Source organism: Emiliania huxleyi, assembly GCF_000372725.1.
Source record: "Emiliania huxleyi CCMP1516 unplaced genomic scaffold EMIHUscaffold_90, whole genome shotgun sequence".
In the NCBI taxonomy this organism is placed as follows: domain Eukaryota; phylum Haptophyta; order Isochrysidales; family Noelaerhabdaceae; genus Emiliania; species Emiliania huxleyi.
In genome coordinates, this window is record NW_005195300.1 from 112,451 (window position 1) to 139,096 (window position 26,646).

At 66.3% G+C, this 26,646-nt stretch overlaps 6 protein-coding genes across 6 annotated transcripts; 3 read left to right on the forward strand and 3 right to left on the reverse strand.

The window, feature by feature from the left end:
- Positions 1–6,900: 6,900 nt before the first annotated feature.
- Positions 6,901–17,810, reverse strand: EMIHUDRAFT_466071 (hypothetical protein; the record flags this gene model as incomplete). The annotated part of the gene is made up of 22 exons (XM_005757496.1): positions 6,901–7,119; positions 7,153–7,275; positions 7,348–7,746; positions 7,793–8,200; positions 8,286–8,352; positions 8,423–9,165; positions 9,286–9,601; positions 11,033–11,367; positions 11,474–11,551; positions 11,658–11,738; positions 11,845–11,928; positions 12,035–12,115; positions 12,219–12,299; positions 12,406–12,486; positions 12,939–14,168; positions 14,248–14,751; positions 14,831–15,052; positions 15,104–15,184; positions 15,532–15,743; positions 16,310–16,367; positions 16,768–16,790; positions 17,462–17,810. The coding sequence occupies 22 exons, from the start codon at positions 17,808–17,810 to the stop codon at positions 6,901–6,903; spliced, it is 5,775 nt and encodes a 1,924-aa protein (XP_005757553.1).
- A 1,511-nt stretch (positions 17,811–19,321) lies between these two features.
- EMIHUDRAFT_220219 (hypothetical protein) lies at positions 19,322–21,494 on the forward strand (the record flags this gene model as incomplete). Its single annotated transcript, XM_005757497.1, has 3 exons — positions 19,322–21,181; positions 21,248–21,458; positions 21,484–21,494. 3 exons carry the CDS (start codon positions 19,322–19,324, stop codon positions 21,492–21,494), a joined length of 2,082 nt encoding a protein of 693 aa, XP_005757554.1.
- A 56-nt stretch (positions 21,495–21,550) lies between these two features.
- On the reverse strand, positions 21,551–22,143 carry EMIHUDRAFT_220220 (hypothetical protein; the record flags this gene model as incomplete). Its single annotated transcript, XM_005757498.1, has 2 exons — positions 21,551–21,587; positions 21,659–22,143. The coding sequence occupies 2 exons, from the start codon at positions 22,141–22,143 to the stop codon at positions 21,551–21,553; spliced, it is 522 nt and encodes a 173-aa protein (XP_005757555.1).
- A 756-nt stretch (positions 22,144–22,899) lies between these two features.
- EMIHUDRAFT_466072 (hypothetical protein) lies at positions 22,900–24,227 on the forward strand (the record flags this gene model as incomplete). The annotated part of the gene is made up of 2 exons (XM_005757499.1): positions 22,900–23,467; positions 23,544–24,227. The coding sequence occupies 2 exons, from the start codon at positions 22,900–22,902 to the stop codon at positions 24,167–24,169; spliced, it is 1,194 nt and encodes a 397-aa protein (XP_005757556.1). The 3' UTR covers positions 24,170–24,227.
- A 351-nt stretch (positions 24,228–24,578) lies between these two features.
- On the reverse strand, positions 24,579–24,827 carry EMIHUDRAFT_220222 (hypothetical protein; the record flags this gene model as incomplete). Its single annotated transcript, XM_005757500.1, has 2 exons — positions 24,579–24,677; positions 24,738–24,827. 2 exons carry the CDS (start codon positions 24,825–24,827, stop codon positions 24,579–24,581), a joined length of 189 nt encoding a protein of 62 aa, XP_005757557.1.
- Positions 24,828–25,021: 194 nt separating this feature from the next.
- EMIHUDRAFT_220223 (hypothetical protein) lies at positions 25,022–25,906 on the forward strand (the record flags this gene model as incomplete). The annotated part of the gene is made up of 3 exons (XM_005757501.1): positions 25,022–25,279; positions 25,377–25,484; positions 25,784–25,906. 3 exons carry the CDS (start codon positions 25,022–25,024, stop codon positions 25,904–25,906), a joined length of 489 nt encoding a protein of 162 aa, XP_005757558.1.
- Between the last annotated feature and the right edge of the window lie 740 nt (positions 25,907–26,646).

The following is a 26,646-nucleotide window of genomic DNA, read 5'->3' on the forward strand; positions in this document are numbered from 1 at the left end:
GGGTCGATGGCGGCGGCGAGGGGGGCGGCGGCGGCGAGGCGGCGGGCGCGGCTGCCGCCGACCCGCACGACCGCTTCTGCTCTCTGCTCCGGGAGGCGGCGTCCGCAGCGCCGGACGACCCTCGCCCTCTCCACGCCGCAGCAATCTACCGGGTGCATGTGGCGGCACCGCGGCGGCGGCGGCGGCGGCGGCGGCCGGCGGCCGGCGGGCCAGCGGCGCTCGCTGGGCAGGCGGCGCTCCCCGCCGCCGCGGCGCGGCCGCGGGTGCGCGTGTGGCGCGCGGTCTGCGGCGAGGTCGCGCTGAGCTCGGACCAGCTCAGCTCCGCCGACTGTTTCGTGCTGGACTGCGGGCGGTCACTGTTTGTGTGGGCGGGGCGCGCGTCGTGCGGGTACTGCCGGTGGGCAGCGGCGACGCTCGCAGCCGGGATGCGGCAGCGGCGGATTTGCGGCGCGGCGGGCGGAGGCGCGGAGGGCGGCGGGGCAGAGGGCGGCGGCGCGGAGGGCGGAGGCGCGGAGGGCGGAGGCGCAGCGGGCGGCGGGGCGGAGGGCGGCGGCGCGGCGGGCGGAGGCGCGGAGGGCGGCGGGGCGGGCGGCGGGGCGGAGGGCGGCGGGGCGGAGGGGTGTGCAGCGGTGGTCTGTCGCGAGAGCGAGGGCTGCGAGAGCACCGTCTTCCGCTCGCTGTTCCAGCGGTGGCACTGGGCGCGCGAGGCGAGTCTCGAGTGGGCTGTCGGCTGCTCCCCGGCGGCGGGGAGGGACGCGGAGGCGCGCGCGGCGCCCTCCTTGGAGGAGGAGATTGCGCGGATGCGAGAGCAGCGCGGCATGACGCACGAGGAGGAGCCGGCTGAAGGGCCCGCTCCGGCGCCGCCCGTCGCCGTCGGCAGGAGCCGTTCTGGCGGGGCCCGGGCGGCGGTGGACCCGGGTTCAGAGATGGCACGACGTGTGGTACCCCACCCAGCCCGGTACCCAGAACCCAACTGCATGGAGTAGGCTCGGAGATGCTGAACGTGTGGCTGCTGTCGGAGGGCCCCCCCGCGCTGCTCCCGGACAGCGAGCTGGGCATCTTCTTCTCGGGGAGCGCCTTCATGGTGCTCTACTCTTGCTCGCGTGGCGGCGTGCCGCACTCGTCGCTCCACTTCTGGCGCGGCAGCGGCGCGCGGCAGTACCCTACCAACCCCGGTGCCCAAATCCAACTACACGAGCTAGGCGCGGCAGCGGCGTCCCCATCCGCCGCTTCCTCACCTGGCGCTTCCGGCTGCAGCCGCTGCTGCTGCAGCTCGGGCCGGCGGTTGTTCCGGAGATTCTCGAGGTATGGGGAGATCTGGGGAGATATGGGGAGATTCTCGAGGGGGGGGGCGAGCTGGAGACGCTCTCGGCGTGAACGGCGTCTCTTCACACCTCTCGCTGCGAACAGGAGGGCGACGAGCCGCCCAGCTTCGTCGAGCTCCTTGAGGGGCTGATCGTGCTGTCGGGCAGCCACCCCGGCGCGGGCTGCGTGGAGGAGGAGGACTACGCGCCCTTTGGGCAGGAGGAGTCGGCCGCAGACGACGACTCGCCCGCAGGCGGCGAGCCCGAGGGCGAGCACACCGGCGCTGCGGCCGCCTCCTCGCTCTCCGCGCTGCGCGGGTCGGTGCTGCTCCAGATCAAGCGGCGCGGCGGCAAGGCGGCGGCGACGGCGGCGGCGGCGGCGGCGGCGGCGGCGGCGGCGGCGGCGGTCTGCTGCGCGCGGCAGGTGCGTCCTACCCCACATCTCCCCAGATCTCCCCACCTCTCCCCACATCTCCCCACATCTCGCGGCAGGTGCGACCTAGCCCCGAGTACCTCGACTCGGCGGACGTGTTTCTGCTTGTCGACGCGGCGGAGGCGACTAGAAGAAGCAGACGACGCACTCTTGTCTCCCAACTAGCGCGCGAGAGGAGGCGTGCTCTGGGATCAGCCGCCCTCGGCTGTGCTCAGCTGTGTCTTGCAGCCCCTCACACCCACGCGGTGCTCCGAATGCACGGCACACTCCCGCCCCTCCGCCCCGAGGTTGGCGTCTGCCACTCCGCAGGCCGAGGCGGCGCTCTTTCAGTGGGAGGGCTCGCACAGCTCGCCAGAAGTGCGCGCCGCCGCGGCCGCCGTCGCGGAGCGATTCGCGGGCGCGCTTTCGGGCCGCGTGGAGGTGGTGGCGGAGGCGTCCGAGCCGGCCGAGTTTTGGCAGTCCTCGCTGGTCGGGGTTGGGCGGACATGTGCCTGTGACACGTCCGCGACACGTCCGCGAACGCACGTCTGCAGGCAGTCGCTGCTCGGCTTGGGCCGCGCGTCGCCGCTGCCCGAGGAGAAGGAGAGGGAGATCGCGCGGTCCGCCGAGATGCGGTCGCTGCAGGCGGGCCGCCGGCTTGCGGCGGGGCGGCCCGTCCATGACACGTCCATGCACATGTCCGAGACGCGCCCTACAGGTCGCTCGAGCAGAGGCGGAGGCGGAGAGATGACCACGACACGTCCACGACATGTGCGAGACGCACCGTCCCGCAGGCGGGCCACCGGCCGTCGATGTGGCGGGTGTGGGCGCGCGGCCGCGGCTTCGAGCGCGTGCAGTGGCTGCACGGCCCGTGCGGCCGGCCGGAGCAGTGGATGCTGCAGCCCGAGGCGGTCTGCCTGGTCGACGGCGGCGCCTGCACCTTCGTGTGGGTCGGCGAGACCTCTCCTGGACCTTTCCCGGACCTTTCCTGGACCTTTCCTAGGCGCCTGCACATTCGTGTGGGTCGGGCGCGACGCGTCGGAGGAGGACGAGGCGCTCGCCACCGCGCTCGCCTCCCGGTGCGGCTCGTCCCCTACCCCCCACGGCACCCGAACCCACCCTCCCCTCCCCCACGGTACCCGAACCCACCCTCCCCCTGCTCCACGGCACCCGAACCCACCCTCCCCCCTACCCCACGGTACCCGAACCCACCCTCCCCCTGCTCCACGGCACCCGAACCCACCCTCCCCCTCCCCCACGGTACCCGAACCCACCCAGGTACGGCCAGACCTTCGAGCCGGCGACGCGGCGGAGCGCGGTCCCCGCGGGCGCGGACGAAGTAGTGAGCTGTGGTGAGGGAGGAGCCGTTAGGCGATGCAGCTGAGCCACGCTCTCGCCGGCTCGGAGCCGGACGAGCTGCGGCGGTGGGTTCCCCTAGAAGCGGAAGACGTGTTCGTGTACCCCATATCTCCCCGTACCTCCCCGTATCTCCCCATGTCTCGGGTCCTAGAAGCGGAATACATGTTCGTGTACCCCCACCAGCACTCGAGAGGACGCGTACTCCGCGGCATTCGACCGCATTCCACTGTCTTCGGCTGTGTTCGCACCCCTCGTCTCCACGCGGTGCTCTGAGCAGACTGCACAATACCTCACGCCTCCACGTGCGCGTGCTCTCTACGCAAGGCTCTTTCACGGCTGGACGGTGGCACGCGGGCGCGACGACACGCGGCAGCTCGACGACCTCGAGGATGCGCGCGACGCGCTGCAGCAGGGCTCCGGCCTGATTGGGCGCGCCCCGCGCCGCACGAGGGCGCGTGCCAGGCCGCGGCGTCGAGAGAGAATGACTTCGCTTGCTCGCTCCGCGGTCCTCAGGCGCGTGCTGCGCGAGGGCGCGTGGCCCGCGTCGCGCGGCGGCGCCGCCTCGCAGCGGGGCGCCGCCTCGCAGCGGGGCGCGGCCGACGCGGAGCTGCCTGCCGGAGGGCTCGTCCTGTACACTACGACGTGCGGCGCGCTCTACGCGGCGTGCGCCCGCTCCCGACGCGCACGGCTGCTGCTGCAGGCGCGGGTCGGCGCCGAGCGGGGTTCGGAAGCCCGCCGCCGCTGATCAGTGAGCCCGACACTCTCGCCGTCCCCACTCTCAAGGCGATCGGCGTCGCCTTTTCCGAGGTGGACCTCGCCCGCGAAGGGCCGCGCGGCGTGCACGCGCTGCGGCGGCTGCTGGCGGCGGCGGGCGCGAGCGGGTCGCTGAGCAAGCTGCTGCCGGTGGCGGTGCTCGACGGGCGGGTGCTGGGCGAGGCCGGCGAGCCGGGTGGCGGCGCGCGCAACCTGATCGAGCTGCACGACGGCGGCGAGCTGCGGCCGCTGCTGCGCGACTTGCCCTCGCCGAGGCCCGAGCCACGCACCCTGACCCGAACCATACCCCGAACCCCAACCCCCCCGGCCCTAGCCCTAACCCTGCCACCCCAACCCGAACCACAGCCCGAACCACAACCCCCGGCGCCTAGCCCCAGCCCCTAACCTAACCCGAACCACCGCCCGAACCTACCCCGGCGCCTAGCCCCAACCCCTAACCTAACCCTAGGCCCGAGCCGCAGCTGTCCGGCGCGGTGAGCGTGCGGGACCTGCCGCCGGACGAGTGCTTGCACGCGGGCTGGCTGCGCAAGGAGGGCGACCTCTTCACGCCCAGGAAGCGGCGGTGGGCCGTCGTGCAGCCGCGGCAGCTGCTGCTCTTCAAGTCGCCGCTGCCCGTCGAGAAGGCGGAGCTCATCGTCGAGCTCGGCCGCTCGTCGACCCGGACGCTGCCCGGCTACCACTTCGAGGTGACCACGCCGCAGCACACCCACCTCTTCCGCGTCGACTGGCCGAGCACGGCGCCGGAGGAGGGCGGCGCGGGCGGCCAGGAGGCGGCGGGAGGCGGCGGCGGCGGCGCGGCAGACGAGCCAGCGAGGAGCGAGGGCGTGGATTTGGCGAAGTGGGTGGCTGCGCTGCAGCGGGCGAGGTCCTATAGCTAGCTAAGTAGAATGTTTTGTCCATTGATTTCAAAATAGACGCGGGGGAACACCACTCTGCACTCTCACCAGTTCTTCAGTTGCGGGTTACATACATACGGGGTGTGGACCGTGAGTTGACCAGGGGTTGTGCGCCGGGCCCTCGCTGCTCGGCTCCAGCCGGTAGTCTAGGGTACCGAGGCTCCACTCCCCCCCTTGGCGCCTTGTGTTTTTCGTGCCAAACCAGCCGATCTCGGCCCGTCGTCCTCCGCTCGCGCCGGCCGCCCATGCGCTCGCGGGGCTCCCCGACGGCGCGGGCCTCTTGCCGATGGACCCAGCCGAGGTGCCCAACCAGTCGGAGTGGCGCTGACGCGCCGCGCGCGACCACCAGCCAGCTTTTCAGCGAGGGCGAGAACGGTGCGTCGAAAGAGTAGACACTCCAAACAGTTGCCGAGTTTTTTCCCTCTTTTTGAGCGCCGCTGCTGCACACCCAGCCCACCAGTGATACTAGACGCACCAGATTCACCCCGTCGCGAGCTTGACCGCGACCCCGATGACCGCCCACAGGTGGCTGATCGCGGCTCCACTCATCGCTGCTTTCGCGCGCCTGCTCCACAGAGGGCTCCTGCGGCTCTCCCTCGTCGCGTGACCGCCGCCGACATCATGTGCTCGGTCGTCCCCGCCGGCGCGGAGCTGCGCCACGTCGAATTCTTCGGTGGCTCGACCGCCGGCGCGCCCAACCTCGCCTCCTGCGCGCCTCACACCCAGTATTCACCTCGCGCGCGGCCGACAAAGTGAGCGTACGACCACCTCCCTCTCAGTCACCCCCGCAACGATGCACAGGTCGTTCGTTCTCGCCGAGAAGACGCTCGGAGCGCCCAACTTTGCCTCGTGCGGCCATCAAACAGGCGCGTTGCCTCCCATCTCCGCACTTCCCATCTACCCCCACACTACCACTGCCGGGGACGCGCAGATGCGACTCCCGGGCCCGCTCACCTCACCCGCCCCGCCGACCAGGCACGGCCCGACGAGAACCCGCCGGGAAGGAGCTGGCCGAGCCATCGCCGGCCTCCCTGCCGGCTCACGGCCGCTCAAAAGGTCGCGGACCCGCCTGTCGCTTGCCGCCCCTCTCCGCCAGCCCTTGCCGGCGCTTTTGCACGAACCTAGGGCTCAGTTCCGTCTTCCTCCCCCTCGCTCCTGTAGGCAGGCCGCCCCGCGCTGGCGGGAAGAGGCGCGCCGAGCCATCGGTGACGTCCTGGCGAGCTCATGTCCCCCCAAAAGGTCGCACCCGCCCGTGGCTCCGCCGTCGGCTCCGCCGCGAGCGGCGACGGTGAGGCCGCCGGGGCTCGCCTATACCGGCTAGTGTGGAGCTCTCAGTGTGATTGCGTGTTGTACTAGTGATGCTGCACTAGGCGGCCCGTTTTTAGCAAAAACCAGATACCACATCGCGTGTGGTCGTCGAAAAACCGCATCTTCGCCCGTCTGGGACCTCTTCGTACGGCTCCAAAAACCGCTCCTTAACGACGACTACGCGGCCCTGCGGTCGATCTGCGCCTTCTCAGCGGTCGAGGGGATGTGGGCGGTACGTGCGGACCGCGTGGCGCTGCGATGGCTTGACGAGTGCGACTCCCAGCGTCGACTTTTCGACCCCACGGAGCCTCTGCTGCTCCGGGGGGGGGGGGGTCTGCAGACCACCCGGCCGAACTTCAGAGTGGCGGTGCTCCTCAAATACCGCTCAAACGCCCCCGATGTTGTGGAGGGGACATATGCTGATGATCCCGGCCCGATTGGGTCGCTCAGAAAGCTTCTGGGCGGTCGCTAAGGTTCGCTCCCCGCACACGGGCCCGGAGCCTGGGTACCCTAGAGTAGACAAGTCTTGTCATCAACAGAGTAGATGGATCTGACCTCGGGGCCGATGTGACCAAGCGCTGGTAGCGTGGTTTTACCTCACACCCATGGTCTCACAGTGTGCCGGCAGTCGCCGAGCAGTGTCGCTCACACAAGCCGCAGCACAAGTGACTGAGGGCCAGTGAGGGCGAGCCCATCGCTGTCACAGCTAAAAGAAATATGCTACTCGCAGAATGGCCATTTTTTTCTCAAAGAAAGAAGTGAAAAAGAATAACAAGGTGTCTCTCTCAAAAGGAATTTAATAACAATCGCCGCGCCGCACGTTTTGCGCACGACATCGCGCAACCGATCAGACCTGCTGCTGCACCGACGACGCCTCGCCTCCAGAGACGTCGCGCGCCTCCGCAGAGCTGCGGCTGCTCATCTTGGCGAACACCCGGCTGAGTCCGCCAAGGCTGCGCTTCGCGAGACTGGTGCTGCCCTCAACGACGCTGCCTGAAGCGAGGAGGCCCGCCCGCGACCGAGCGGGGGTCGCGCCTAGGCTCTTTGCCAGAAGGACGAGCGACACCTGCGGGCAGGGACCCGCCCCTCGTCACGAAACGCTCGATGCGGGGGAGAGCTCGCTGTGTGTGAGAGAGGGGCGCGCGCGCGCGCGCGCCTTGCGGTGGTGGCCGGGGAAGCAAGATTTTGCCAGGTCCTTGTAGAGTCCGCCGGCGATGAGCTCCTGCGGCGTTGGGGGGGGAGAGGGTTGGGGAGGAGGGGTGGCGGGACAGGCGCCACGTTGAGACATTCGCTCCTGCGGCGTGACTTCGAAAAACCTCGAGAACTGGCAGCCGCCGAGCGCGGGGTCGTTCTCGTGCGCCATGACGATCTTCAGCCTGTCCTGGCGCGCCTGCTTGACCTGCTCGGCCAGCCGCTCGTCGCTGACGAAGCTGTCCTCGTTGAGGTAGAGCAGCAAGTGCGTCGCGCTGGCCGGCCGATCATCGCTGGTGCAGATCGTGAGACCGGCGGTCTCACGATCTGGGGCAAAGGCGGCGGCGATCTCATCGGCCAGCGCCAGCGACCCCGCGTTGGCAGGCGAGGCCCAGAGCGTGCACGGTTTGGAAAAGGCGAGCGACTGGCTCTCGAGCTCACCCGACACGCAGAGCGGAAGGGAGGTCCTGTCCAGAAAGTTGGGCGAGCAGAGGAGCACCGCCTAGGTTGGTTCGAGTGGGGTTGGCCGGGAGGTAGAGTGAGAGAACGGAGCTGGTTGTGGCCGGCGGCGCCTCGGCGATGATCTTGAGGGAGATGAGCTGAAACTCACCGATGCGATACCAAATCGTGAGCGGCCAGTCGTTGTCAAAAATGGCCGGCTGCAGGTCCTCGGGGCACTCGTCGCGCAGCGCCTGGAGCGTCCCGCCGCCCTTTTCAGGGTCCGCTTCTTGGACGAGGACGAGCGGCTTGTCCTTCTCGAGCGACGAGCGGACCTCTCGGAGGCAGTTCTGTGGCGCGGGCGAGGCGGCAGTTCTTGGGGCCAGGGTGCGGTAGAGGCGGGGTGGGAGGAAGAGGCGAGCCTTGGAGCGGAAGTAGCCCTGCGAGAGGAAGAAGAGGATGACCTGCGAGCTCTGGATGTACTCCTCCAGCGCCCCGATGTCTTTTAGATCATCTACCTATGAGCACACCGCGGTGCGGTCAGGGGGGCTCTTTGTGTAGCTTAAACAGCGCTGATGAGCATGTGCGCGCGTCGAGAAAGACTTTGATGTCCGGCAGCAGCTGCTCGAGCTCACCCTTAATGACCTTGACGGCGTCTTGACCGGTCGACCTATTCGTTTGGGTGAGGGGCGGGGATCACGCCGGCTGTTTTCGCTCCCTCTTCTCCCTCCATGACTCACCAGATGTGGCTGTTGAAGAGGTGCCACGTGAGGCCCATCACGATGCTCAGCTCGGGGGGCTGCTTGGTCGAGACGAGGCGGATCGTGGGGATCTTGGCGACGCGACGGGCGGCGGCGATGGCGCCGACGAGGAAGAAGGCGAGCACGACTGCAACGAGGATGATCATCGAGTCGACAATCACATTGAGGCTGCGGAAGCCGAGGACATCGGCGGGGTCGGCTCCCTGGTACCGCTCCTGGATGCCGAGGAAGGTGGTGCTCCAGTTGGTGCCGAGGAAGAGCAGGAGGAGCACGAGGCTCGTGGCGACGGCCAGCACGTTGTCCTCGACCCGCTTGTACGGCCGCACGACGGCGAGCGCGACGGCGTAGCATGAGCAGATGAGCGTCGCCACCACGAGGCGAACAAAGGCTCGCTCCTCCGGGATCAGCAGCACGAAGCCAGTCAGCACGAGCTTGCGCGCCAGCTCGACCGCCTCCCACCAGTACCAGGTCTTCTCGTACTCCCGGTGGAGGAAGGCGGTGGCCCGCGTCAGAGCATTCGGCGTCTTGGCCTGCAGCGGCTTGTAGCAAGCGGCGAGGAGCGACGTGAAGAGGACCAGCGAGCCGGCGGGCCAGAGGACGATGAAGCCGGTGGCGAGGGTGGTGATGGGTCCGTGATCGTCGGAGCCGCACTCGACGCTCGCGTCCTGCCGCATGTAGGAGACCTGCTCTAGCTCCTCGCCGGGCGGAGAGGTGGTGTAGGCCTATCAGCAGAAACTTACGAGGACTGAGGGGTGTGGTGTTGTGAGCAACGGCAGTCATCAGCTGTGAGAGGGCGCCTGGCACGACCAGGAGCGGAAGATGGAGGCGCTGATGGAGGGCACGAAGCAGAAGACGAGCACGAGGCCGGCCGGCGTGAGGTCGAGGAGGCCGAGGGCCGCCTCCGCGTACCACGGCCTCTCGCGCGGCGCCGGGGCGGCGCGCCAGCGGTAGAGCCGCAGACTTATCCCCGCGATCATTAGCAGGGCGATGAGGGCGACGGGCGAGAGGGCGATGGCGAGGAGTCGCATACCGTAGCCGAGGCACTGCTCCGGCAGGAAAAAGCCAGACCAGTCGACGGAAATCACGTTGGCCAAGTTGTCCGTCCAGCCCGTGTACTTGTCCGGCAGCCGCGCGGAGTAGGTGGAGGAGAGGACGGTGCTGATCTGATAGAAGCCAAACAGGATCTTGACCTTGGCCGTCATTCCGACCCCGACGTAGTACTTGACGGAGCGGTCTGCAAAGCGGAGGATCGGGCCGATGTACGGCTCCTTCCGCCACGGCATGCTATAGGCCCACGCCGCGAGGCCGCAAGCGACGCAGAGGCCGAGGACGAGGCCGGCGATGCGGCCCGCCGCCGCGCCGCGCGGAGCGCATACTTCGCAGGTGTCGCCGTCGACGAGGTGGTGCTTCTCCGCGGCGCAGAGCTGGCACTCGGGTCCTTTGAAGTCCGACGCGCAGTACTCTGAGCCCGCCTCCACCATCCTCCGGCCTCTCGCCACCGGCTCGCTGCCGGCGCATCGCTTCTTGCCGGCATTGGCATTGCCACCAAAGAGGCGGCACTCTGTCAGCACCGCGGAGGAGGGGCTGGCGCGCCAGAAGCCGCGCAGGAGGACGAGGGAAGAAAGGGTGGTGTTGTCCGGGCAGGCAGCGTCCGGCGGGCACGGCTTGCAGTACTCGGTTGGGGAGGTGAAGATGTCGTCGGGGTCGGCCGAGGTGTCCCGCAGGTAGAAGTCGGCCATGCAGATAGAGCAGATGGTGCTGCCGCTGACCGAGCTGAGGGGATGCGGACATAGATTGCAGAGGCTTTGGCCAGCGTTGGCGGCGTATTTGCCAGCCACGCACTCGTCGCACGCGACGCTGCCTTGATTCGACGAAGTGCCGGGATCGCAAGACTCGCACTTGGACTGCCCCTCTTTCGCGGCGAAAGTGCCAGGCGAGCACGGCGTCGGCTCGATGCTGCCCGTGGAGCAGGCGCTGCCGGCGGGGCAGGCCGTGCACTCACCCGCGGCGGTGAGGTTTGTTGCGTTCGAGTAGCTGCCAGCCTCGCACGGCAGCGGCGCCGACGCGCCCAGCTCGCAGTAGCTGCCTTTCTTGCACACGAGACAGCCCGTAGCGCCCGTGTCGTGCTGGTAGGTCCCTCCGCCGCAGCTGGCGCACTCCGAGAGGCCCGCCGTGGCCGCGACGGTGCCTGGCCGACACGGCGCGCACGTCTCTCTGCTTTCCGCGCCACGCGTTGCGCTAGCAGTCCCGGCAGGGCAGAGCTCACATGCGGCGCTCGAGCTGGAACCGTTGGTCGGGTTGAAGCTGCCGGCGGGACACGGCTCCCAGACCATGCGTGTGGCGGCGCCCGCCTCCTCGCAGTAGCCTCCGCGCGGGCAAGGGTCGCAGGCGGCGAGGCCGACGTCGGGAGAGAAGCTTCCCGCTGCGCAAGGAAGGCACTCCTCCTCTCCCTCGAGGGGCTGATGCTGGCCTGGAGCGCACGGGATGCAGCTCTCGTTGCTCGCCGCGCCGAGGGCGGGCATGCGAGTGCCGACCGGGCAGGGCTCGGGGTCGGCGGTCCCCGCCTCGCAAAAGTGGCCTCTGGTGCACTGGCCGCTGCAGGAGGAGTTGAAAAGGCCGCTCGTGTTCCCAAAGTAGCCAGCGGGGCAAAGGTTGCACTGGGGGGCGCTGAAGTCGCCGAAAAAGGCGCCCTTGGTCGGCATCCAGCGGCCCAAGCGGCAATCCCAGTCTATCTCCGAGTAGATGTCAGTCTGTATCGTTATACCGTCGTTGCCGGCGAAGGAGGCGTTGCTGATGGCGGTTTGCTCGATGTATGTCAGGTCCAGCACCGAGCCTGACCCTGTGGCGCCTGCTCTGTTGTTGATGAAGTCGACACCCGCGATGAAGAGGGACTCGCTGTTAGACGCGAAGACGACGCCGCCCTCCTGCAGTTGCGAGGAGAGAGCGGGGTGACGCAGCCGTGGCCCTCTCCATCTCCCGCCCCGCTGCCGTGTGGCGCTGCAGGGGTGCGGCTAGCTCTGCGAGGCGCACATAAGCCGAGCAGCCCGTCACGGTCGAGCCGATGATCGAGACCGCACCGCTGGCAGACGCGTAGACGACGCCGCCGTTCTGCGGTTGCGAGGAGAGAGCGGGGTGAGGCAGCCGTGGCCCTCTCTGTCTCTCGCCCCGCTGCCGTGCGGCGCTGCTGGAGGGAGGCTAGCTCTACGCGGCGCACATAAGAAGCAGAGCAGCTCGACATGTTCGAGCCGATTAACGAGACCGCACCGCTGACAATCGCGTAGACGACGCCGCCCTCCTGCAGTTGCGAGGAGAGAGCGGGGTGAGGCAGCCGTGGCCCTCTGCATCTCTCGCCCCGCTGCCGTGCGGCGCTGCTGGAGGGAGGCTAGCTCTACGCGGCGCACATAGCCAGCAGAGCAGCTCGTCACGTTCGAGCTGCTTATCGAGACCGCACCGCTGTTCTGAAGCGCGTAGACGACGCCGCCGAGCTGCAGTTGCGAGGAGAGAGCGGGGTGAGGCAGCCGTGGGCCTCTCTATCTCTCGCCCCGCTGTCGTGCGGCGCTGCTGGAGTGCGGCTAGCTCTACGCGGCGCACATAAGAAGCAGAGCAGCCCGTCACGGCCGAGCCGCTTATCGAGACCGCACCGCTGGCAGACGCGTAGACGACGCCGCCGTACTGCGGTTGCGAGGAGAGAGCGGGGTGAGGCAGCCATGGCCCTCTTATCTCTCTCGCCCCGCTGTCGTGCGGCGCTGCAGGCGGCTAGCTCTACGCGGCGCACAAAAGAAGCAGAGCAGCCCGACACATCCGAGTCGATGATCGAGACCGCACCGCTGTTATCCACCCTGACGACGCCGCCCTCCTGCGGTTGCGAGGAGAGAGCGGGGTGAGGCAGCCGTGGCCCTCTCCATCTCCCGCCTCGCTGCCGTGCGGCGCTGCTGGAGGGAGGCTAGCTCTACGCGGCGCACCCAGCCAGCAGAGCAGCCCGACACGGTCGAGCCGCTTATCGAGACCGCACCGCTGTCCCGCGCGTAGACGACGCCGCCGTACTGTGCGGTTGCGAGGAGAGAGCGGGGTGAGAGGCAGCCGTGGCCCTCTCCATCTCCCGCCCCGCTGCCGGGCGGCGTTGCTGGAGTGCGGCTAGCTCTACGCGGCGCACCTGGCCAGCCGAGCAGCCCGACACATCCGAGTCGATGATCTCGACGTCGCCTGCGTTCCTCGCCTCCACAACTCCGCCGTTTCCGTCGTCCGCGTACACAACGCCGCCGCTGCCTGCACTCCTCCCGTTGACGAGGGCCAGCCCCCGCAGGGTGAGGCTGCAGCCGCCCTCGAGGTAAAAGAGCCTGGTATGTTCCTGGCCGTCGAGCTTCGCGCCCTCGCCGCTGCTCGCGACGGTCACGATGATGTTGGAGCCGCAGCTGATCTGGCTGCCCAGCTTGAAGTCCGCCCTGGGCGGCAAGTAGATTGAGACGTTGGCTTGCGAAGTAGCAGCCTCCGTGACCAGGGAGCGGAGCTCGGCCTCGCTCTGCGCGGCGACAAAGCCGGGGGCGAGCGGCGACAGAGGTGGCAGCGGCGGCGGCGGCGGAGAGGACGGAGGGAAAGGGGCGAGGATGAACGTCTCGTTGCCGGAGGATCCGGAGTCGAGCGTGAACGTATAGCCCGCACCCTTCCACTCGTTGCCGGTCCAGCCGTTGCCGAACGAGTCGTTCATGTCGAGCGTGCACTCGCCGGGCGGCGCGGACAGGGTGCCGGAGTAGGGGGCCCCTCCACTGCCGATCAACGCGCCGCTGCACGTCAGGGTCCACGACACCTCGGACGGGTAGCTGCCGCCACCCACAGTGACCTGGAAGTCGCCCGAGCCAGACGTGCGGACCGATGGTGCACATGCCAGCGGGAGCAGCGCGGCGAGAATCAGCCACGCGCCGCGCCTCGACCCCGTCCGGCACCCTCGCACGAGGCGCCCTCCCGAGTTGGTCCGCCGCAGCAAGGCCGCACCGTAGCGCGGCGGCCACATCCACTGCCTCAGCAGCCCGCCGCACGCTCCGAGCAGCAAGAACAAGGCGGCCAAAAGCTGACCGCGCTGCCGGGCGCGGCCAGGCGCGGAAGAGGAGGTTCCGCCCGTGAAGGGAAAGTGGAACGGGGAGGGCAGCTCGATGGAGCGCTCGTCGGCCGGTGGGCCCGTGGGAGGCTTGTCGGTCTTGGAGCGCTCGTCGGTGAGCGCGTGGCGAGGCTCCACGTGCCACGCAGGGGCGGCGCAGCGTGGCTGCCAGTCGGCGCACACACTTGAGACCGAGATGATGTCTGACTCGACCGCGTTCGAGTCGGAACTCTGAGCGGCACGGACCTCTGCAGGCCACGCCGGCCCCTCAAGCGTGGCCGCGAGAAGAGGTTCGATGGCCTGGCAACGCTGGAGGAAGAGATCCTTGGTTGGGACTCGAGAAGCGTCCGTCAATCCGTCGTTCGCCCGCCACTCGCCACCGGCGAGCATGCTAGCGACGGGCGCGCCGAGGCCAGTCTCGACCGGCTTCCGCACCTCCAGCATCCCAGGCTTCCCAGCGTCGGCGGGCCGCAACTCGGGCGACGTGTCGTTCACGGGCAAGACGGTGTCGCGTCCCCGAGCGATGATCCCCGTCCTGTTGCTGTAGACGGGACCGACGAGGTCGATCTCAGGCTCGCCTTTGCGCTCCATGCTGTTGCGCGAGGCCGGGACGGTCTCCAAGTCGGCCTCGGCCTACTCGCAAACACACAGGCAATCGTTCCGTCAGCGGGTTACAAAGCTCGCACACACAAAGAGCCAGAGGGGCGCTCACCGGCTGCTTCTCGTCAATGTCCTCGCCCACCGCCTCGTCGATCTCGTCCATCAGTAGTGCTTCCCACAAGCGCCCCTCGTGGCGTCCGCCCTGAACGGCGCGCGGGCTGTTAGTCACGAGCTTGCGCGGCGCGGATACTAGCACGCGCGAGTGAGCACGCACCGGGTGGTTGGCGGGCGCGCTGTCCGACGATACGATGGCTACAAACGAGCTGGTGTCGATGCCGCCAACCTCGCAGAAGCCGTTGGGCGATGCCGGCGTGAACGGCTTTGCGACGGTCGCGAGAGGCGATGTCGGCCACGGGGAGTCGTACCGCTGCGAGGAGAGAAGCGCGGCGGTGGCAAAGTACGAGGAGTGCGCAAACGCGGCTCCGAGGCAGATCAGCGCGAGGATTGAAAATAGGCGGAGCAAGTTGTAGGACGGGCAGAGCTTGGGCCACGAGAACCGGCCGGAGGCAGAGACGGAGCTGTCCAGCGTGGGAACTGTGGTCGTCTCGACCATGCCCTGAACAGGAGGGCGCGAGACTGGCCGTGTGCGCGGCAAACGGGGGCGGAGGCCGCATATGTGCGCAGGCGGCGCGCACCGAGTCCGTGGTCGGCGGCGTGGAGCCGCGGGGCGGCCGCGCCTTGTGGGCCACCTTGCCGCCGCCACCGACGTCCTCGTTGCCGTTCATTCCGAGCAGGGCCCCGAACCGGTTCTTGCCGCCGACCCGGGAGACGTTCTCGACGCGGCCGACCCGGGCGGACGAGCCCTTGCGCGCCTTCTTGCGGCGCAGTTTCGACGGGTTGGTCCAGCCGGAGATGCCCTGCGCACGCGCAAGCGGTGGGTGCGTCAATAGTTGGCTCTGAGCGTGCACCGAAGCGTGCGAGGCGATCGGCGCGGTGGCGAGCTTCACCCCCGGAGACTCCTTGGCCGAGACGGTCCGGTCGGCGTCGCCCTACGCAATGAAAGAGGGGTGGGGTCAAGGGGTGCGTCGGCAGACGCACGGCGCAGAATGCGAGGTGCGCGCCGCCGGGAACTCCTTCATCGACGGCAGCGGCGCGTCGCCGGCCGCCGCCGGCTCGAGAGCCGGATCTTCTTTGGTGACGCCGCTGGGGGCCGTCGGTGGGTCGATTGGGGTGGTGCTCTTGGAGCAGTCGACCAGGTTGGGCTCGCCCTTGCAACCGGTCTTCCACTCGTCGATGCCCTGCGCATGTGCGAGAGGCAAAGGGCCGATATAGGAGAACCGCCCGTGGGACTCCCGCTACACCCGTGAGGTGTGTGCACGCGCTGAGAGAAACTCACCGCCGTGGCGAGCTTCTCCTCTGGAGACTCCTTGGCCTCACCCTCGCGCCCGTTGTTGCGGCGCGGGTTCGACGGGGTCGTCCAGTCGGCGAAAGCGCTCGGCTCGTGGGCGGCAGACACGGCCTTGGCGAACGCGGTCAGGTCCTTCTTGGGGACCTCCTTGAGGGAGGCCTCCGCGCCAGACTCTGCCACGGGGATGTCCTTCGCGAGGGCTGTTTGGAGGCTTGTGGAGGTCGCACGGATTATGTTGATCCGGGCGTGCGCACGCACCTCGTCTTCGAGGAGCACGAGAGCCATCGGCGCAGACTCGCCCTCGGACGCGACGGGCGTCCCGCCGCCGTCACCGATGACGTCCTTGAGCGACGCGGGCCCGCTCTCGGACGAGATGCCGTCGGCCTTGCCTCCGCCAGCGTCGATGACGGACGAGAGCGGCGACGGATCGGCGATGTCGAGCGAAGCGAGTGCCGACGACGCAAACACCACGCCGACGTCCTCAAGCGAAGCGGGCTGCTTGCTCTCGGACTGGAGCGAAACGGGCTCGCCCTTGGGCTGGATGCCGTCCTCGAGCGAAACGGGCTCGCCCTGGGACTGGATGCTGGCGGCCTTGGCTCCGACAGCGGTCGTGTTGCCCGCCAGCGACGCCTGTGACAGCCAGAGGGCGAGAGGATAAGTCTTGAAGGTCTCGTGGGAGCGCAGTTTCACTGCGCGCAAACACGCGCCTGCTTGTCGGCACGCGGCGGCGGCGGAGGTGGAGAGATCTTGATAGCGAGCCGATTACCGTCGGCCGGCACGAACTCGAGTTTGAGCTTGTCGAGCATAGGCGGTCGAATGAGTTCCTATGGAGGAAAGTAAGACGGGTCAGTGAGGAATGAGTCTATGGGATCACGGCCATGTGTGAACGAGGGTCAAAAAACACTGTGGAGATGATTGGGGGTATATTGGTGCATGGACATGGTACATGGACATGGGGTGTGTATGAGGCTGTGCACAAAAATGGTGCCGCTCAAGGGCATGCTGAATGGGAAGAGAGAGCGAGCCGGAGAGAGGAGAGCCGCGCCTACGGGCAACACGTCGCGGCGTGAGCGTCGAGACGAGGCCGCCGGCACGCTCTCTCGCGTCCTCGGCGCGCGGACTGGAGCAAGCGAGAGCGGGTCGCTCTCTTGTGCCAGAAGAGAGGGAGGTGCGGTCGCGCGGGACAAGGGTGGGGAATGGGCAGCAGCGGACGCGTCTCGCGACCTCCTCGATGGCAGCGGCTGTACCTGCGAGCGGGAGTAGGCAGGCGGTGCGAGGCCGAGGGGGGTCAGCCGCTCGCGCGGCGAGCGAGGGCGCATCGCGTGGTGGGGGTGGTGAGGAGGCGGCGGATTCCGTGAGCAATAGTCGCGGGGGTCTAGGCGTGCAGCTCGCGGCGGCATAGTCGGGCGCAATGCGGCGCGGCACGCGCGAGCGGACGAGGAGAGTGCCAGCTTGCCTTACGACTCGCTCTCCGCGTAGAGCGTTTTTGACGCACAAACGGATGATCTTCGAGTCACCGTTCACAGTTGTGGCTGTGAATTGACCCTTCGGGTCGGGTTGTTGCTGTACCTTGTGTCCCTTGGTAAGTCCGTCGGCGGAATGGGGGTACAGGAAAAGAACTATACAGGAAAAGAATTTTACAACCCAAGCCTCTCGCACTGGAAAAGAATTGGAAAACAACAGGCCGAGGGCCCAACTTGAGAATCGTGCTTTTTGTGAGGTTGTTTCGTGTTAGGTTGGGTTGAGGGGGTACACGTGCCGTGGCCGTCCTACGCCGCCCCGCTTCTTGTGGACGAGGTACGACGCTCCGTCAAGACCAACGAGGGTGCCCTCGACGGCGCGTGGCCTTTCGAGGCTGCCTTTTGGGCCGCGGGCTGGCTCATCCTCGTGGTAGCTGACTTCGGTGCCAAAGAGGTACGGCAGGCGGTCGGCGTCGAAGGAGGGATCAAGCCGTAGTAGCGCTGGTACCGCGACTCCTTCTGCCCCTCGACTGGGCGTCGGTTGACGACATATTGAGCGTAGACTCGAGCAGGGATGAGGTACGACGTCTTAAGCTCGGCGCGCTGGAGGGATGCCTCGGCGACGCGCGTGAGGACGTCGTTGTTCACCTCGGCGGTGCCGACTCCCTCGTGGTGTCCTGGTGGGGCGATCCGTACCGAGACTCCGCCTGGCGGAACGCGGCGACATGAGCGGAGTCGCCGTCGAGGCATGTTGATGAACTTGGCGATGTACGCGTTCGCCTCGCCGAGCTCCGTGTCGCCCTGCATCGCTGCGCCGATGGTGTACGTCGTGTGCCCGAGCGCCTCGCGTATCTTCGGATGCTTCCGCGACAAGTCGCGATGGAATCTGGAGAGCAGCGCGGGTAGCGCGTCGCGACGCAGCCAGCGACGTGCTTGAGGGCGGCAACCTCAGGCGTTGACGCGTCCTTGACCTTTGAGATGGGCTCGGGTGCGTTGGCTGGGGCGGTCGGCGCAGGGCCAGGGGGCATGGCTGGCAGTAACTCCCTGCGGCTGGCGGCGCTGCCATGTGGCATCCGGGTATCCACGCTGGCGCGGCCCAAGCGGCTAGCGGTACTGCATTAGGCAGGGTCCAGGCTGCTTGCGGGGCCAGCCCTGTTGGGCCCCCGCCGTTGGGCATCGCAAAGCTTGGGTAGCAGGGCGCGTGAGCAGCGCCTCCGCAGGCGTGGTACGCGTTGCCAGGCGGCAGGATGCCAGGCGGCAGGTACCCTGGGTACCCTGGTGGCATGCCCAGTCCAGGCAGGTGGGCCATCTGTGGCGTCGGGGGCTGAGCTCGTCCGATCTCGTCCGATCTCGTCCGATCTCGTCCGATCTCGTCCGATCTCGTCCGATCTCGGCTCCTCCTCGCTCCTCGCCACGCCCGGGAAGCCCGCCGCTTCTGCGCCCGCAAAGCAGCCGTGTCCTCGAACGGGACGAGTCTCGTGTTCTAGGGGGCGGGCAGGGTTTGCCCCCCCAAACTGGCCCGGAGAACCTTAATGTGATTTGAGTGTATTTCTGTAATGGCCCTGCTCCTGCCCGCCGCGTGGATCGCCTCGCCTCTCAGCGCTCCGAGCACGAAGGCGCCGCACCTTGCAATGAAGGCAGGTGGACCGTACTATGAGCAGGTGGACGGAATCAACCGCGACAAAAAGGCGCTTCGAATGACTCCGAATGACTCACTGTGTGTGCTAAGACAGAATCTCCGCAGACATCCAAAACGGGCCGTGCCGCGTTTGTGGTGTCTTCTCAAGCACTAGCATCCGGGCGCCGCACTCGAGTGGGCGGGTCACACCTATGTGGGCCCAGTGTGCGCACTCGGCGCATATGCTAGTGCTAACCTGCCCTATGGGAGGCAGAGGGATGTGTGTGTGTGTGTGTGTGTGTGTGTGTGTGTGTGTGTGTGTGTGTGTGTGTGTTGTGTGTGTGTTGTGTGTGTGTGTGTGTGTGTGAAGGAGCGCCAGTGCGGTCCCTTCACCAATATTCCTCCGAATGCGCCAAAAGGATCTCCGCTCGGAGCTTTTTTCTTCCTTCGCCAATGATTGCTCAATTAACGGCTATCACCGCCGCCTTTGCTGCCCTCAGTGCTCTCGCCGTCGCTGTCGCCGTCGCTGGTCGCCCTCTCCGCAATGGCGCTACTCTCGCCGTCGCTGTCCTCGCTGGCCGCTCTCTCCACCATGGCGCTACTGCCGCTCTCCGCCGCCGCTGCCGCTGCTGCTTCGGAAGCCCCGTCGCCGCCGCAGCTGCCGCCTCCTCCTCCAGCTCCTCCCTTGCTACCGCTTAAAATGCGTTTCGTGATCACGGGTTACTGTGACTCTCGAAGCGATCTCGACAAGCTGGAGTACGTTGCTGAAAGCCGCACCGCTTGGAATGATGACTCGCCGATCTACCGCGACACTTCGCTCGGTGCGTCGTACGTCGGATACGACACTGAAGAGCTCGCCTGGGTCGTGACAAAATGGTCTGATGCTTGGGCCGTGACGAAACGGTCTGATGTTTATGCGCGCTTCAACTCTGACGACGCCTCCTCGCCGCCGCTGGGCACGGCCGCTTGGGAGGTTGACTGTGGTGGCCTGTCTTACACGGAACACAACCTGACGCTGGCACCCTCTCAGCCACCTCCTCCGCCAACTCCGCCGCTGCCACCAGAGGTCAAGGCGGTGCTGTCCATGTGCGTTGTGGCAACTCGTCGCTACCTCCCCGATGCCGACTCGCTCCTACAGCAGTTGATTGGTCCGTGGTGGTCCCTCTATGGCTTTGTCCGTCCCCAACTGTCGGTAGCATCTGCCGATGGTTGCGATTTGCCTAACTTTGATAGCATTAATCAGAGCAAAAGAATCTGCTCCAAGCCCGACTCATTGACCGAGCCATGCGAATCCGGCGCCTTGCTACGAATTCTCCCAAAGACGTCTAAGGCTACATCTCAAGTTGTAGTCGGAACGAGCGGCAGCAGTAGTCTTGTCGGCAGCGAAGGTGAAGCGGGACGGACCGCAGCATATTCTGTCACGGTCCTCGACTTTGTCGATCTTGCAAAAGGCTCTCAGTCTTGGCTCAGTCGCTTCTGTGGCAACTTTATGTCCGTGGTGTGCTCAAACGCGACTGCTGCGGATGATCAGATCCAGTGTGGAAATTTTGCGCGAGCCATTTGCTACCCGTCAGAAGGACTAGCCGGGGGGTACCTCGACATCTCTGTATTCAATGCAGCCAGCGAAGAGAGGCAAGAGACGAGCATGGCGGCGCTGCGAGTGCTGGATCCCGAGTGGAGCGTGGATTCACCTCCGTGGAGCAGCATCGACGTCATCTGGATGCTTCTCTGGCTGCTGCCGGTCTTTGTGCCTGCACTCCTTTTGCCCGCCGGTGCCGTTGCGAGGAGCAGGGCTTTTAGACGGGCAAAGCCACTGCTAGAGTTGGAGGGCGCCTTGAGCGAGATTGAGGTGGAGCAAAAGCAGAGCCGATTTGACGAGCCGGCGGTTCGCAAGGCCGTTCGCCAGGCAAGATGGCTCGCTTTCACGCTTCTGCTTCTGGCCCTTGCTCTCGTCCCTTGGCTCACTGCCGTTGCTGCCCTTGCCGCCGTGCTGCCGCTTGCTCGCAAGACGAGCTGCGAGGTCTGGATCACCTCGAGAGCCTCGCGGCGGTACTGGCTATCTGTCGCGAGTGTGAGCGGCTTGATCTACGGCGCATGGCTCATCGCGAGCTGGAGCCTGATTGGTACAGGCGAGTACGAATACCTGTGGAGGATAGGATCGCTCTCCGAGGATAGGGTCTTCGTCAGCACATGCCGCCAGCTCCTGCACAGTTCCCCAGATGACACAGTCGACTCCACCGGCGGCTACTTCTTGTACGAGTACCGTGGCAAAGTCTGCAGCGTCCTCGCCCACATGCTTACGCCGCGAAACATACCGTTCATCGCATGGACGCTGCTTGCGCAGGGGTGCGTCAGCCTGCTCGTCGCTGGCCTCTCCCTCTTGCTACTGCTCAAGTCTGCAGGGCCAAAGGCCATCCCTGGTGGCCGCCGCCTTGCGTCGTCCGGGTGGTGCGGCGCGGCGAACGTGGACGGCCTGCTCACGCTTGCCACAGAGCGAACTGCCGACCGCTTCGCCGGCTCCGCCAAGGAGCTCGTTACCGGACAACCCGAGGCGGGCTACGTCTCGGGCCGCTCGCTACATGTTTTGAGCTCTTATCTTATCGCACACTCACACACGATGGAATAGGAGGCAGCTACGGGGCTTTACGGGATCATCGGCTACTCGGAGCACTTCCTACACGATCGGATGCGAGAGGGCACCGCCGCGATCGTCCAGGAGGCCGAGGCGCTCGGGGACCCGGTGGTGCTCGAGAACCTGCGCTACATCCTCCACGCGCCGGCCGGGTCGAGCGACCTCTCTTTCCAGCACGGATGGCTACGCGACCGCGCCCCGGATGGTTCCCCCCTCGAACATCGCGATAGATACGAGTTGAAATACTCAGATCTTTCCACCTTGGGCCAGTTTCTCACAATGTACTCCGAAATGCCCTCAAGGGCTAAGTTCTCGAGCGCTTGGCATGCAAAACCTGGCAGCTCGCTCCTTTGGGAGACGAGCGTGGCTTTCGTTGCAACTCGCAGCAGATATGGCGCATCCAACTTGACAAACTCGCTAAGCTCAATCTCGCTGATATCGTCTCCATCGTGCAGCTGCTTGGCCGCGCGAGTGACAGGTCCTTTGCCGTTGCCGGCTTGCAGGATCGCATGCAGTGAGTCTGACTCGACAGCGCGGGTATACTCGGGCTGAAGCGAAGCCTGAAGCGTGCGCAGGTCCCTGTTGTCGGGGTTCTTCTGCAGCCCAAGCAAGCAGCTTTCCGTCGCCTTTACTGGCATGCCCATGGCCTGCTGCGCTCTCGCCAATCGCCACCATCCCTTGACGAACTGCCTGCCGGAAGGAAGGGACACGCACTTTCGAGCGTCTGCCGCGGATGATGGCCAGTCCTCAAGCCGAGCCCAAGCCATGCTACGGTTGCACCATAGTACATGATCTGACGGCGTGCTTTCCAGAGCTGCCGTGTAATAAGTTATGGCTTCGTCAAACTCCCCGGCCGCGAACGCTGCGTTGCCCTTCTCCTTGTCAGGCATATCTGATCGTACCTTTGTCGCGTTGGGTTGGGTGGCGTTGGCTGTAGGTGGTGCACACGATGCTGTGCTTTCAGTCGTTTCGCTGTCCTTTTTGGTTGCGGCACATGAGGCGCAGCGCCGCTCTTTGCCCTTCTTCAGCTGACTGCTAGAATAAGTCGACTTCGGAAGCTCGCTCAGGCAGCCTGCGCACAATGGCATGTCCACAGCCACACAGCACCGCAGACGCAAGCCGCCGGCAGGCGCGAGGTGCGTTGGGTAAGTTGGTATTATAAAATGAACTCGGGGGCACGGGACGCGGCACAAACGGGAGCGGCACCATCTCAACTCGGCTGGACCCACAAACGGCATCGCGGCACGCGACTTTGATCACGCGCGAGACGGAGTTGGGGAGCGGTGCTGCCAGCCCCTCTCACCTTGGTGTGTGTGTGTGTAGGTATATGTTGTTGGCGAAGCAAGACACATAGCTCACACAAAATCACAGGGGTCGTGTGTGTGTGTGTACACCTCTCACCTTGGCACCGCCGCGATGGTCCCTCTCCTGTTGTTTACCGTGAGTTGGCATGACGCATGTGCATGGTCCATGGAGACGGGCATCGGCATGACGCATGCAGCAGAGATGCACGTGCAAGCTCACATTCACAGCTGCTATACCTACAGAGAAACGCACCTTTAGCTCGGCGGAATGGGTTTCTTGCCCCACGAGAGGTCCGCACGGGTCGGGCCCCAGCACATGAGTACAGCTGTGAATGTGAATACATGGCGGAGCAACTCGCACCGAACGTCGCGGCGCTGTCGCTCGACGAGGCGCCCGCAATTGCAAGACTCTCCGCTGACGCATTGGACAGCATCGCCTCATTCAACTGCACGGTCGACCCCACCGCGAGCGCTTTCCAGTACGAAGCGAGCGTCAGGGAGTCGTATTATTCACTCCCTCGGGCCGAGCAAGACAAGCTCTCGAAGAAGCGAAACCAACTCCTCAAGGCCGCGCGCGCCGTGGCTGCCCGCGATGCTCTCGCCATGATGGGTACGTGCTCTGCTTGGCAGCTGCTGCTGCGCACGTCAGAGAGCGTCTGGGGGGCGCTTCTCGTCGCCCGGTTCCCAGAACTCAAGTGTGGCTCCCTGAAACTGGGTGCCCACGACACGTACCGCTGCATGCTGAATGTCGTCTCGTTGCGTTCTTCGCCGATTTGCCTCCAGCCTTCGCCAAACGCCGGCACGCAGCTCGAAGACTTCACGTTCACCTTTGAGGGCACCTTGGTCCCTGCACCGATTACTCTTCACAGTCCGGTCGTGATACACGGGCTATCTGCGTCGCCGCAGTACAGTGCGCAATATCGCTCTTGAGCCCCGCGTGCACGCGCTCTAATGCTGACCATCACCCTCGCCTCTGCGCGCCGCAGACGGGCAGAAGGGTCGCGTCATCGAGCAGCGAGGCGAGCGCTGGGGTGTCCGTCTTGACGGAGGCGGAAGCCTTGCGGTACGCGCGTCCTGCCTGAGGCTGCAGCGGTTTGACGACCTCGGCTTCGACTTTGACGGCGAGCCTAAAGAGGGCTGCGAGCCCACGCCGTTTGGAGCCCGACAGTCGTGGATGGGCATCATGACTGCCGAGGAGCTGGAGGGCAAGGCCGACGCTATTGACAGTATTGGGCGAGACGTGTACTTTGGAAGCGCTTACGATCACGATTACTCCGATGCGCAGACGCTGCTGAGCGTATACGTCACGACGCCAACGATGCAGACTGTGAAGATCTACGAGACGGCAGAGATCTACGGTACTTGCCGTCCCCCCGGCGGTGAGCGCGGCATGCAGATGCTCCTTTTCGACAAGAAGACGCTGCCTTACGCTGCCGGCCAAGAGGCAGGCAGCTGCCCAGCAGGCAGGGAGGAGCTTCTCATCCTCGCGACGCTCGACTTCAGCATAGCACTCGTGATCACTACCGATTGGTCGGGCGAGGAGATGCCCGCGAGCGTTTTCCTGAAATACCTGCAGGGCGACGATGGCCGCTGGTGGGGAGACTTTGAATAGTTCAGCCGGGCGGCTGTCGCCTTGTGTGCGCCTTTTACCCGGCGGCTCTTGAAACCCAAAAGTGTAAAACTCGTTTAGCGCTGATCTGACCAGCTCAATCACCACAATCAGCGTCGACGATGCCACCAAGATGCCACGGCCGCCGCGCCCACCGCGGCCGCCAGCGCCTCGGCCGGCGGCGGCACGGCCGGGCCCGCCGCGACCGCCGCGGCCACCTCGGCCGCCGCTGGCAGTGGGCTCGTCCGCTGGAAGTTGAACGTGCTGCCGCCGCCCTTGCGCCTCGCGCCACTCGATAATCATGGCGTGGTTCGGCACGACCATGGCGTGCTCGAGCGCCTCACCCGTCTTGGGGCTAGCCTGATCGTCTTCATTTCTAGGTGGCCATTATCTCTCATAAAGTGAGTCATCATCACTCTCCGCCCGTCTTGGGGCTCGCCATCTTCTTGTCGAGCCAGCACTCGATGGCGCGGCGCTCGTACGTGTGGCCGTCCGCGATGAAGACCGGGTCCTCCACATCAGCTCCTGGGGGTTCAATGGCAAGCGCCAAGGGCATGCGTCAATGGCGTACGTCAATCGCGAGCGTCAATGGCTGAGCGTGGTCGATCGAGGAAGCGCCGAGCGAGGGTCTCTCCCAGGGTCTCTCTGCTCGAATGCACATGCACATGCACGCTGTCTGCTCGGATGCACGCCTGCGTGATGGGGCAGAGGAAGTCATCCGGCGGCTCCGCATCCGTATGAAGCCGTACGTACGTACACAACACTGGGCACGGGACTGGCGCGCACTGGCACTAACACAGGAAAGAAGAAACCCGTCGGTTTTTCGCTGTGGTCCGCTTCTCGCACGCTGCTCGCATGCCGATGCCTGGCGCCCACCCCACGAACGAGGATCTGAACGGCTTCAAGCGTGGCGAGCACGTCGAGGGGCCGCACATCTGCGAGCAGTACGTCTTCCAGGCGCCCGGCCAGACGTCCGGTGTCTGGGGCTGGAACGACACGCAGGCGCTGTACTGTGCTGCGTGCGGCAGGCTCGCCTCCGACCACGTCGTGCTCGCCAAGCCGACCTTCGAGGAGATCAAGAAGAAGCCGCCACCCTCGCTCCCGTCGGGCTATGTACAGCGCCGCCTCGGCCACCGCCTCGGCCACCGCCTCGGCCACCGCCTCGGGAGGAGAGAGGGCGCACTCACGCCGCGATGCGGTGCGCGCCCAGGTGCTCGACTCGTCGCAGCTCCTCTCCACTCGCGCGTACCAGGCCGAGCGCGCCGCCTCGGCCAAGACCGCACTCGACATGCTAGACGAGACCGTCGACCCGCTCGCCGTCGCTGCGCAGATTCGACCCTCGCAGCGCAGGCGCGGGGACGCCTCCGAGACACCTCCGAGACACTTCCCAGCAGAGAGGATAGAGAGAGAGGCCCCCGAGACACGTCCGAGACGCCCCCTCGCGCTCGCTCCGGCACGTGCCTCAATCCTTCGCAGCCTGCTCCCCCTCACCGCCCGCTCACCGCCCGCTCTCTCCTCACTGCCTCTGCCCGTCTCCTCGCTTCCGCCAGCCGCGCCGCCGCTGCAGCGCCGGGGTGCGCGCCCGGGTGCGGCCCGACACCGGCAGCGTCGGTGGAGGAGGAGGCGCTGGCGAGCGCGCTGGCGGGCAGCCTCGGAGTGTCGCACGCGAAGCAGGCCTCCTTCGCCAGCCACGGGACTGACCCCGCACCGGATTCGGCACTCTGGAGGTATGGCACGTAGGACTCCTTCCCGGCCGGCGGCGGCGCCAAGCCGGACGAGGGGGTCGGGAAAGCGGCGGCTGCTTGCTCGGGGTGAGAGGCGCGGAGTGGACCGCCGCGAGGAGCCGAGAGTAGGTTGCTGCTCGCGAGACGGCAGCATGGTAGGCCTGGTACTGACCGGTGACATGTCCCATCTCGAGAGTAGGTTGCTGCGCTGCTCGCCCGCGAGACGGCGTACAACGACTCCTTCAAGGACGAGGTGGAGAGGATGGTGCGAGAGTCTATCGCCGCGGAGCGACGCAAGGAGCCGGAGTCTGATGCGGAACCTTCTTTCGCCACCCCATACCTGCCCACATCCCCCCACATCTCCCCACACCTCTCCACATCTCCCTACACCTCCCCACACCTCCCCACACCTCTCCACATCTCCCCACACCTCCCCACACCTCCCCATACCTCCTCACACCTCCCCACACCTCCCCACATCCCCCCACATCTCCCCACATCTCCCCACACCTCTCCACACCTCCCCACACCTCTCCACATCTCCCCACATCTCCCCACATCTCCCCACATCTCCCCACGTCTCCCCACACCTCTCCACACCTCCTCACACCTCCCCACATCTCCCCTCATCTCCCCATATCTCCCCACATCTCCCCACATCTCCCCACATCTCCCCACACCTCTCCACATCTCCCCACATCTCCCCACGTCTCCCCACATCTCCCCACGTCTCGCCACATCTCCAATAGGAGCTCG